The sequence below is a fragment of the Watersipora subatra genome, chromosome 1 (genome assembly GCF_963576615.1).
Source record: "Watersipora subatra chromosome 1, tzWatSuba1.1, whole genome shotgun sequence".
In the NCBI taxonomy this organism is placed as follows: Eukaryota; Metazoa; Bryozoa; class Gymnolaemata; order Cheilostomatida; family Watersiporidae; genus Watersipora; species Watersipora subatra.
Window position 1 is genome coordinate 3,829,700 of NC_088708.1, and position 13,023 is coordinate 3,842,722.

The 13,023-nt window shown below is 36.1% G+C and overlaps 1 protein-coding gene and 1 non-coding gene across 3 annotated transcripts in view; one reads left to right on the forward strand and one right to left on the reverse strand.

The window, feature by feature from the left end:
- The window catches only part of LOC137405740 (uncharacterized), a 44,401-nt gene extending 33,003 nt beyond the window's left edge, over positions 1-11,398 (reverse strand). For both annotated transcript variants that reach the window (XM_068092126.1, XM_068092117.1), the window contains exon 1: positions 10,870-11,398. In XM_068092126.1, coding sequence (XP_067948227.1) covers positions 10,870-11,247 — 378 coding nt within the window. In that variant the 5' untranslated portion in view covers positions 11,248-11,398. The remainder of the gene's footprint in view (positions 1-10,869) is intronic.
- Positions 11,399-12,622: 1,224 nt separating this feature from the next.
- On the forward strand, positions 12,623-12,694 carry Trnap-agg (transfer RNA proline (anticodon AGG)). Its single transcript has one exon. It is a non-coding gene; the product is annotated as a tRNA-Pro (tRNA).
- The last annotated feature ends 329 nt before the right edge of the window (positions 12,695-13,023 follow it).

The following is a 13,023-nucleotide window of genomic DNA, read 5'->3' on the forward strand; positions in this document are numbered from 1 at the left end:
GTTTTGTCGACACATCTGACTATCGACCACGACGAACTAAAATGTTATACAAGTTGTATATATAATGGATATAACGATATACGTACGTCGGTTTTTTCTTTCACAAGTGCAGCAAGATATGGTAATTGAATTGAATTTGAGAACTTGCCCCGACACTTTACGTTATATGGAATTTTTTACCTAGTACGAAGCAAAAACTTAACATAAATTATTTATGTTATCTGGAAATTATGGTATAAGAGGTATACATTATAGGAGCAGCTAGTATATTGTCATATTTACAATTAAAACAAATAAAAAATCAAATAGAAACAAACTTGGTTACGTTCCAAACTATAGCAATAACAATATAATACTTGTCGCAATGATACATAGGGCAGTAAGAGACAAAATTACTACTATGCAATATGTACCTGCAAAATTACGTTTCATAACGCTGCACCCACAAGGATTTTCGTACTGTACTCATTGTAGTACGATTTGTAATGAAAATTAGGTGATGTTAAACAAAGTCCTATAAACATTTAAGATAAAAGGAAATGCTGTTGTAATAATGCATTGCCCATAGCATAATTTTTGTCTCAGTTAGCCAGCTACACAGCCACAGCAACAACAATTCATGTTTGTCATAGAAATTCACTGCCGTTTACAAGTCAACACGCTGCACTACTACGTATTTTTTTATGAAGGAATTACTTCTGATTCAAATTAACATTTCCACCCTATAACCTCTGTAACATATTATATCAACCACCATTTTGTCAAAATGACTAAAATATATATATATTACTGCTTCAAATTGTTTAAAATTCATGTTGCAACATCGTAACATATTAAAAAGAATCATGGGGAGTCTGATTTCCTATCCTATAAGTCAAATTGTATACTAAGGAGGAGATTAAAACAGGTATTTCGCCATCCCAAAAACTTCATAAAAATTTCTTACCCTTCAAAAATTCCAAAACTCCTGTAAACTCAATTATAATACATTTATAAATAGTTTTTTAACACAACTGCATAATACTGTATTTTCACAAAAAATGCAGTGATTTCTTGATGACTTCTGGTAATAATAATTAACCTTTCATGTTGGCAATATTAGAATTATAGAAATCGTAGACATTCACTCAATCTAGAGATACCAAAATCAAACTGTTTTTGGTCTCTATGAAAATAATCATAGCTGAAATCTAATAGTCTTAACTCCAATAATAAACACATTTGGCTAGCAGATGGTCAGTAAAAATCAGTGTACGTTTAGATTTGACAAAATTTGAGAGAGTTTTAGTATATTTTTGTTTTAAAATGGATTTTTGAACTGATGTAGAACTTTCACAGCCTTCTAGCTAATTTATATGCATGCGTAACAAACAATGTCGGAAATTTAATGCGATTGGTTTCATGAGATGGTATTAGTTTGGGCCAAGAACAGAATGAGCACCGGAACTCATGGCACCAACAAGCCGTCTCAGTCACAAGAGGTTTGACAGGATAAAAGACACACTGGAACATTGGTAGGTCACCAGTTGATAAAACTAGCAATACTAATTAGAGTAAGAATAGGACTTCTGTGTGAGATTTATGAGATCTGTTAGAATGAGAGGCAAGAGATAAATCATGTACAATTTTCTAATATAGTAGCTGAAACACATTTACCACCTCATTTAACAAATACATGGACAATACTTTGCAACATCTGTGAAGTACAGTGTCCAGTTTAATAGTCGGTACTGTGTCCGACACGCAAGGATAGCTCACCGCCACATATAGCAATATAGCATGCTACGGCATTCATTTTCATTGTTGCAAATGCAAACAGAGGATAAGACAACTGCCAGTCTGCAAATGTGTGAGCACAACTCCCATGGTAAAATGAGAATTGCGTTGAATTACATACGATAGATGACAATTTCTATCAAGTTGAATTACAGATAGATATACACGTAAAACCTCTCATCAGAGCAGAGGAGATAACTAAGAAATGCGTGTTGCCTACCAAGGAATGATATAGTTTTTAGTAATGAAAAGATCCACAAGGTTTGTCTTATTAGATCCGCTGAGAACATATTTGTTAATAACAAATAGCTTTATGTGCAGCAGCCAAATTCCTTTATTTAACCAAATTCATTTATATTGAAATGTGGTTTTTGGTATGAAAACTTCAATGCAAAATTTATCCATTATAACATGAAAATTAAAATATTGGCTTGGCCTCAAGATATGCATAGACTACAGGAACAACACAAGGGAACAAGATTAATCAAAAGCATTTTTCTCCAAGAGACTAAGTTTTAGCAGATATTGGGTAGTAGCCATCAAAAGTACTACAGCAAATAAAAAGTGCAAACTAGTTTTGAAAACGCTAAAACGTGGAATGCTCCATGTCCCAACTTTGATTAATCTCCGCGAAGGTTGATCTTTGTAAAATTCAAAGTTGGGATATTTGTAAATTGGTCCACACCACTATCTTTTCTAATCCACTTCATGACATATCTTTCCCTGCATGGATGAATATCAAAGTGATGACCATAGAAGCCTTGTCAGGACCTGACCTAAGTTCCATTTGGTCATATATATATTTGTGTATTTTTTCTTTTATGTATTTACTTTATTTTGTAGTTTTATTGTTTATCAAACGGCTTTGTTACTGAAAATATTTTCTTATGTGTCTGTAAGTTGTTCACGAAATTTACTTTTTGAAAAAATCGGGTTGAGTTTTCAGAATTGGCTTTCTTAACACAAGATTTTCTTAACCAGATCTATTTTTCAAACTGCATTGATACAATTTCTAATGATCTTATCTGGTGTAAGGCTTATAATGTTACCGGATCTTATAATGTTGATCAAATATGCATCATTGACAGTGGCTCTATGTATGCCATTGTGAGTATTGTGCATTTCACCATATCTGTCTGACGACAACATTTACCCAAATTGAGTCAGTGTGAAAACAGGGATGAGAAACATTTTGCTGAATCTCAGTTTTTTCAGACGTGCCATGGCTACGAAGTTACCATAGCCTAATAGGCCTATGTTGTTTAAATGTGCGTTTGCATGTACCATACAAGTGTGATCTAAATAATTCCGAGATTTTTTACGTAAACAAAAAGCCATGAGAGCGCTTCATTCGAATATTAGTTTCTCCAATATAATATTTTATCTGAATTGCATAACCATAATAAATAAGATGTTTTCATGAAAGTTTTAGCGCCAAATGGCATTATCCTCATTAACTGGTTCGTCCGAATTTACAATGATCAATCTTTAGGTAGGTTACATTCAATGTTTCACTTGGTAGATTAACACTAAGACCTTTCTGTATTAACAAGCATACTATAGATGTCTACAGGTTGTTACTCGTTAAACCTATAACATTAAAATAAACAATTACTAAGCATATCAATTAGATCATACCCAGTAGGAACTTGGCTTGAAGCGTAAAATGTGCTAGGTATTAGATTGCTTATAAGAAAGAGAAATTGACTCCCAATAGTTTTCCTAGCCTCATCAGGGCCTATAGATTAAATTTCAACTCTGAGTCACAATCATGGACTGCACGCATACAACTGAACTCGTTATAATTGTTTGCCACTCTGGACCTTTTTAAACGCATTGTTCACAGGTCTGAATAGCATTTGTTTGGAACCAAAATTAAGGAGCCGCGTGTGAGCCGACCTTAAAATTTGAGTTGACTGTTACATCACAGCTGTCAAAGAGCTTTAATCTACACGGACTTGTTCAACAATAAACATTCCTCATCTCATGAACAACTAAAAGTTACATAATCAACTAGTTTCAAAACTGCTATAATTGACGTATAACACTAAGTAACTCTATCATAGAGCAGTTGTAGGCCTTTAGACATATTCCATCAGTACTCAGTAAACGAGAACTAAATTAGCATGCTGTTCGTGATAGGAATCTCAAATATATCACACAAAAACTGTACATTAGGTACTAGTTATTAAACTTACACTTGGGAGTTATCTATTCCTTCATTCTCACCCTTGTTACTGTGTTAAGAACTGAAAACCAGTCAAACCTTAACATATAAAGTTAATACTTCCAAAGATTGCTTTTGATTGTTGAAACCATCGCATATTGACAAAAATATATCTTTAGGAATACATTGTTATTTCATTTACAGTGGCCCAACCCCCCCGGTTTTTGTCTCGTGTGGCCCTACCTTTACTCTGCTGTGTTGTAGGTGCAAAATATGTGGAAATGTGATTACAGGCTCTTGAAAGCTCAAACAGTTAATAGCAGCCATCACAAAAAGCCTTAGGTTGGAATCCCTCTCCAAAACGGCTCAAATGGGACGCAGTTGAACAAGATGTGCTTCTGTTTACACTTGCATGCAACCTCATTCGTCGAAATATTTTCACAAATATACTTCACGCATACTAGAGGCCATGACTATTGTCCTTACGCATCTATTTCACCATCATCGTAATGCTGTCACTTTGAGCACTGATATCTCAAAACCTAGCCTAAAAAATAGTTTAATTTTTTAACCTTAGCTTGAAGGAGTGCGTATCATCCTCTGATAAACATGATGAGCCTGTTGGTCACCTGTGATGGTCAAAAAATGCTGCAGAAATTGTTTGCGGCATTTGGCAGGAAGTACGGGTGACATGGTCAGATTACGACTAGATGATTAGACCAAGCTGAAACGAAACCGTAAAATAGTGAGCATCTATATTTGATAAGGGCTTTCCGGTAGAACCCGAAGTGTTCGTCATAAACTAGTGCTACGAGACGTTTTATATTGAGCCTTTTATTGGCCTTTCAATTCACATGATAACATCACGTGTCAAAACAATAACCACGACGAGTTAAGTACGTCATCGAAACAAAGGGATTCCAACCTACGTCGTTTTCGTGATGGCGGTGATTAACTGTTCGTTTTTGAGCTTTAAGAGCTTGTAATCACATTTCCACATATTTTGCACCTACCACACAGCGGAGTAAGACATGGTGAATCTTATGATACCAAATAACTGTAATGTGAATTATGTCGCAAGTCAACCTCTAAGCGTTCCACAGACAAGCTATGAATTTCTCAATTATAGTATGAAAAACCAACGACCCGGGCTTACTGGTTGTCACAATTAATATTAGCATTAGTGAGTAGTGTTGTAATTTTCTCACCAAATGATAAGTTAATTGATTACTGATGGAGTCATAAGCCTTATGCTATTATTAGTATGTTTTGCAACTACTTTTTATAAGCCTAGGCCTAAATAGTTCAAAAATTATGAGATGAACAAGTGGTTGTTGATTGGCAGCTCTTGTTCTCCCACAAAATAGAAGCCAAATGAGATAATTTCAAGTGGAACATTAGTATAAACCATGCAACCAACTTTTTACATTTGAGGCATGAAATGTGGTACTAAAAGTAGTTAACAGTTAAAAAAGACAAATAAGGTTTACTACGAAGTACTGCATATAACTAGAGTTGAAGAAGGCGATGCACTATTGTTGATGCATGCAGCATGTTCAGTACAATTACAGTACACTCAAGTTCATCATGGATTAACGCCAAGCAGTTCTCTAAGGCCAACGGTGGCCAACATTTACAGTTCATGACCCCTCTGTGGTTATGATACTGCTCCAAGAGACGACAAGCAAGCGGATTAAACAATTGTATTATTCCACTCGACTCCAACTACATACTGTGTATTCCCATCAAATGGCAGGGGAAGTTTACCGAGGGTGCATTGGCATATCGCCTAGCAAGATCTATATGCGCACGTATAGTAGTTATGACATGACAATGCCCGCAGCTTGAGTTGGCTCATTACACTCCGCACCCTTTCATATTCATGCAGGAGAACTCGTAAGGCTGGCAAGTTACACATGGACAAACGAGAGAAAGAAGCGCATAATACCAAACTCGACCAGTCATAGAGGTTAAAGAAAACAATGACATAGATTATCATAAAATATGCAAAGAAAACATGATCAATAGGGGCCACAGCGGTAAGATGCTTTGGGTGCAAAGAGAGGACTAGTACATTAAATAATCCATCAGGTCCTGCGTGACACCTCTCTTACACATCAATCAAAAGCATGAAGAGCTCATGTTCTGCCAGAGAAATTATATACAACCGAGTTCTTCTGTCGGCAGTCATTGCAAACTACACTGTTGAACAACTTGAATTAATCAAACACTGACAATTGGCAAACATTCACAAAGAGCCTACAAACGAGACCAACTGACAACAGTTAGCCAACAAAGGAGCCTGCTTGGCTATAAATGGCTGCGCTCAATCGCAGAAGATATCAAGCCATTGGGAATTAGCGCTATCAATATCGGCACAACCAGCTAAGTTAAGCGACTTGCTAAGTTCTACACTTATAATTAGAGAGGCTAAAATAGTTGAGTAGTAATTGATGATCTGTTAGACATCTTAAGAACTGTCAAGGTTATAACTATAGTGACCAGCATCGGTGTCCCTTAGAAGACCGCGAGCCACGGTGTCCCTTCGAAGACCACGGGCCACGGTGTCCCTTCGAAGACCACGAGCCACGGTGTCCCTTAGAAGACCGCGAGCCACGGTGTCCCTTAGAAGACCACGAGCCACGGTGTCCCTTATAAGACCACGGGCCACGGTGTCCCTTAGAAGACCATGAGCCACAGTGTCCCTTAGAAGACCATGAGGCACGATGTCCCTTAGAAGACCCCGAGCCACGGTGTCCCTTAGAAGACCATGAGCCACGGCGCCTCTTAGACGACCATGAGCCACAGGCGTCCCTTAAAACAGTGATCTCCAACCACTGGGCCGCTGACCGGTACGTGGATCAATCTGTACCAGCCGCACAAGAATTAATTCTTTAAATTAATTAGTTACTTGTTTTATTTATTATCTAAGTCTTGAAAGAAAACAACGTACAATTAGGGCTCTCTCTACATGTACTAATACCTTAGCAATCTAGTTTGTCGTTAGAGATTGCCAGGTGTATCGAGTGTTGATATACTAAACTTGATGTCACGAGTTTTAGTTTCGTTGAAAGCTATCTTTTATACTAACCTCAAACCCTGGTCGGTCAAACCTTGGTCGGTCAAACCCTGGCAGTCAAACAGACACCTACACCTAATCTGAATAGTAAAGCCATCATTTTTGTTTTACTTTTAGGTACATAAAATATTTTGCAATATTTTTCCTTTGCAGAGTAAACAATGATGTCCAAAAAATAAAAACAACTGATGTAAATTGCCATCGAAGGGCTAAGAGCTCCCTTTAATTCATTCGCAACCATCGCGAGTTAACTCATGGATTTTGATTGTAGCTAGGCTACCAACGCGAGTTATCTTGCCATGGAAATATACCCATTCCATGTACAGTTATTTCTAAATTATAGAAGAAAATTTTTGATTAGTTATGAAGAAAAGTTTCTGGCTAATCAGAAAAAACTTAAAAATTTGCCCAATGATATCTATGGCAATAGTTGTAACCAAAATACTAAACCCATATCGACGTCTATCTAAACCAGAAATCATCATGGCGACTTTAAATTTTATCGTTCGTGATCAATTTTTTTCAACACCAAAAGTAAATATGCAGATTTAGAAGGGGTAAGACAGTGAAAGACTGCATGAATCAAATTAAAACGTTATTGTTAATGTTTCAAAGATGTTATTAACTTTTAATTTTGCCAATTTGAATCGTTATGCTCGAATAAAAACGCACTTTTCAAGTAGTCAGCCGTAGTCAGACTAAAGTTATAATCCACCTTCGATAGGATCATATTGATTCTTAGAGCTGTCTACGAAATCTGAAAAGTCAAGACCAGAGTTATTGAACATATTTTGATTATTTGAAACATGTTTATGACAGTTATTTGAGTTATATCGGCATGTAGATTTGCTGTTTTGGTTCGAAGGGTGAAACTCGCGAGGTAAAGTTCGAAATTAGAGTTTCATGATTAACTGTTATATATAAAAGTTTATTTATAGCTTTGTATTGTATGTAGCTAAACAATAATTTTAGCTAAACTACTTCTACCTTTAACATTTTTATTGTGAAAATCTAACTTTGTTTCAGCAAGTAAAGGTTTTTGAAAATCAGAAAATTTCTAACACTACCTTCTTTGAGACACATGTCAACATGTAAGTAATATGAAGTCTATCTTAATTTTATACCGTTTGAAAGAGACTTGACTGGTTATTTTGAAAATTCAATGGGTAACCTATCTCAATTCAGTCTCTTGTGGTAGCAAGTTAATTTATAGCATTTTTCTGAGAAATGACTAGTATTTAAAGGTTGACTTGCAACAAAATTCACATTACAGTTATTTGATATGAAAAGATTCACCATGTCTTACTTTGTTGTGTTGTAGGTGCAAAATATGTGGAAAGGTGATTACAAGCTCTTGAAAGCTCAAAAACGAACAGAAAATCGCAGCCACACGAGACCACCGTAGTTTGGATTCTCTTTCCAAAACGGCTCAAATGTGATGTAGTTGTGAGAGATGGTTTCTGTTTACACTTTCATGCAGCCTTATTCGTCGAAATATTTTCACAAATATACTTCACGCATTCAATAAAACTATGTCTATTGTTCTTACGCGTCTGTTTTATAGTCATCGTAATGCTGTCACTTTTAGCAGTGATATCCTATAACTTACCGTAAAAATTCGTTTAATTTTTTAGCCTTAGCTTGAAGGAGTACATATCATTGTCTGATAACCATGACGAGCCTGTTGGTCACTTGTGATAATCGAAAAGTGCTGCAAAAATTATTTGCGAAGTATTGGGTCACATGATCAGATTACGACTTGCGCATTAGACCAAACCAAAACAAAACTGTGAAGTAGCAAGCATCTATATTTGATACGGGATCTTCGGTAAAACCCGAAGTGTTTGTCATAAACTAGTGCTACGATAAGTTTTATATTGAGCTTTTTATTGGCCTTTCAATTCACGTGAGAGCATCACGTGACAAGACAATAACCAAATTTCATGACTACGTCATCGAAATAAAGAGATTCCAATCTACGGCGGCTTTTCGTTTTTGAGCTTTTAAGAGCTTGTAATCACATTTCCACATATTTGGCACCTACAACACAACAGAGTAAGACATGGTGAATCTTTTGATACCAAATAACTGAAATGTGAATTTTATTGCAAGACAACCTTTAAGGTAGATGGCATGAAAGTTAGTCGGTTACGAAAGAGTTAACTTTTTGTAAAATTATAGTTATCACGAACCATAAAAAGGAGTGAAATTGATAAAAAAGAACGCCGTCGAGTCAAGTGTAGAAACAAACCAAACACTAGCAGTAAAATTTAGGAACAATAGTTAGCTCCTCATGTAAGACAATCAAACCAACAACCAGTGAGAAAATCTTAGGGACTACTTTAATAGCAGCTTTTTGAAATGTACATTAAATTAGGCAAGACAGATATGCTGTTAAAGAAACGTCTCTCTAACGATTCAATAACAATATGACTATATTCAAGCAGAGACTAGAGGCGTCATGTTGTTCATTTTGTTGTTACTGTCATGTTGTTTTGTTTTACCAGAGTCGCATATCACAGATTATTGCAAAATTAAATGCAACAGCAACTAAGATAAACCAAAGCATGTGGAAGTGATGCCGACATATTTTCCTTACTTTATAAAAGAGGTAACTGCAGAGATTTCATAATCACTGTGGGCAAAATTAAAATAAAAGAAGACAACTCTCGACATAATTTCATTTAAATATGCCACGAGTAAGCATTAAGCCTTAGCTGTTCCATCCTAATAGGAAGTCTGTTTATGAAGTATGTTTTACCATATGCACAAATAAGCTCAGGAAATGACGACAGTAAACTGCCATTGAAAATGTATAAAATATTTGGCGGTGGTGTATATTGAGAATGCTTATTATAGTGACAAATATACATAGAAGCCGAGGTAAAATGATCTAAGAGAATCACTAATGTGGAATTCAACCTTTGGCAGTAGTGGTTAAAATTTGGAGTTGTGTACTCAAGCTTTATAAAAACTAGCAGTACATTTCAACAATCTCGATGTCTTCAGTACCAGCTCAGTTGTAAGAGTATCTTGACAACCACATAAAGACAAGTTTAACAACAAATTAATAGTAGCTAAACGACCGATAGCATGACAGAACAATAGAAAAAACTGTCGCAACAACCAAAAAGGACCACTTACACAACAGGAAACATCTCACCACTCGTTTACTGTACGTTCAAGCCATGTCTGCCCATATGTAAAATACAAAAGCAGAAAGCTTATCTTTTATAAACAATTGTTTAATCACATGACAGGGAGTTGAAGAATTTTAAGAGCTTGCAACACAGATTTGTACACCTATACAGCTCAAATACTCTGGCACTGAAAACAGAATGTCAAACCATAAATAGTGTTTAGGTATGCAGGGTAATAACACAAATGTAATTACAATTACTAAACTTGTGTCTTTGGGTTCACAGTTACATTCCCTCAATTATGCTGATAGTGATAGTGTGTCCTGACCAGCTATGGTGTTGATTGAAATGCAGTAGGCTTACATTAACATTGGCGTAAGTTGGGTACCCTTGTTGTGGGAAGTGCTAAATTGAGTGTTTTATTTTGATTGATATCAAGTCACTAAAACTAATCAATAGGCTCACTGTCTTTGTCAACTGATTTCTATGAAGCCTGCCATCTACACACCATTGCTGTGGTTATGTATGCCAACCATGAAACATTACAAAGGTTGACACTGTTATTGGCTTCAAACAAATTGCTGCATAAAACTCTTGGACTATAAAAAAGAAGCTATAACGTATGTTCACAGAAATGTCGTGTCTATAGTAATAACAGAGTGGTATTTTTTGTAATCATCTTGATCCTAAATGTATGTTTTACTTACCCCTACTTCGTCTTCTGAGCCGAAGCAAAAGATTGAGAAACCATCTACAATCAACTCATGGTCTTGAGGGGCCTCCTTTCTAGACTCGGTATCTTGAGCGCTGCATATCGGATTATCTGGCTGCGAAGGTGGTGGCATAAGCAAATTATCATTAGTTTTTATTGAAGAGCTGCTAGCTGTCGATATGCTATCATCATCTGTGATTGTGGCACTCCCAACCGAAGGCACACGAGATTGACTAGGTTCAGAACCATCTACACTGCTAGTTTGTTCTGTTGCATCTATAGTAGCTTGGATGAGATCAGCTGATTGTTTGGTCTTTGTGGATCGACTTTTTCTTCCTCGCTTTGATGAGACAGGCGGAATTTCTCCATCCATTTTAACAAACTTCACAGCATTAGAAGAGTTTAGTAGGCAATATACATCTACCTATATACGTCTAATATTGACTAGTTAACAAGAATATTACCCAAGTACTCCGTTTGTGGTAGAAATTCAACAAATTACGAAAACTTCACGATCAGTTCGCTCTGAGATACCGCTTGCTTGCGTTTATCAATGGCGGAGTACTAGTCGAGTAGTGATAAGGCAACGCGTCCGCGTATTGACAAGTGCTCTATATAGTTCCTACTAGCTACATTGTGTCACGATTAGATACGAAAGACAAAGCATCGGCTGAGCGTAATGTGCAGGCATTAGTATCTTGGTCGCTCTGCTCTTCCCAGTTTCGGCTATTAGCCATTTATATCGTTGCGTATGCCTGCCACAAAAATGTGTACACCTATGAGCTCCTCCATCTAAACTGCGTTCTCTGACCTCATTGCATCCTAAGCCCATTTATTGTGATGACAGGTTACGAGAAGATACAACTGGAACCACTGTTGACTACCTAGGTTCATGCAAGTTTTTAATGTTTGGCAAAAAGAGCCAGTAATTTCATATGCATACATTAAACATGGTAGCAGCTAAAATTAATGTTTGCACCTCTCTTCTGCAAGTTCAGGTACTAATAACATTTTATAACTGCTGTTTTAGAAGAAGTTTTTTTCAAATGTTATTACGTTACACAAAGAACTTATAGCTATTGTGGGTCTCCTAGAACTTTAGGCGCATACAAGCAACATACTGGCATACACTAAAAGCATAACATGTGTAAGTTGTTTGTGAAATCTTCATCATTTATTTTCCTCAGATATGTTTAATAATGCTATTATTACGTACAAGAACATACAGAATATAATACAAAATTTTAGGCATTCATTGTTTGCTGGGATCAATGGTCTAGGTTAAAATAGAGTCCTTAGACCCTGAGGCCGGGTAAAAGAATAGTAAGCTAGAATTGCAAAAAAAGCAAAGCATTATGATACTAGTCATGGATTTATTTAAACATAGCAACAAAATTAAAAAATTTTAAATGGTAAGGAAAACAAGGCATTGCATAGGTTCCTTACTAGATGACCTCTGGCACTAATGTTAGCTTAGAGACAACGTTAATAACATTCCAATGTTCAAATGAATGCTGAAAAGAATGTGGCCTAAACCGATGCAAAATTGTATTACAAGTGTATGTAGGAATGAAGTTCATATAAAGCAGGATATAACCATGTTGGCACCACAAACTAAACCTAACAATAACTCAATGGCTAGATATTGTTGCAATTGGTGCTGGAATCAAATTCTGTGTTCTGGCGGAGGAATACAAAGCGTTCATATTACCTTTTTATTACGATACTAGTCGAGCTTTGTCATCGGCGGCCAGTTGGTCTAGGGGTATGATTCTCGCTTAGGGTGCGAGAGGTCCCGGGTTCAAATCCCGGACTGGCCCGAAAACATTTTGTAAAAGTAGTAAATTTATTTAGTTTCATAATTTTCACTACATTGACATTACTTTATTGCATTGATGAAACTAAAAAAACGAGTTAATAACAATTTGCTTGATTAGGCTTTCTGAAAATTCCAAACTTTATGTTATTAAAAACTTCGCTTACTGTATACAGTTCATATTAATGCCTTTAGACTCAAATTGAAGGATATGTGAATTGCCATTCGTTTAACACTTTGAAGGGGCAACAAATTACAAATTAAATAAATGATTTGCAACATTTTGAAAACTCTGATATGCAAAACCAATTGTTTATAAATGCTCTCTCAAGG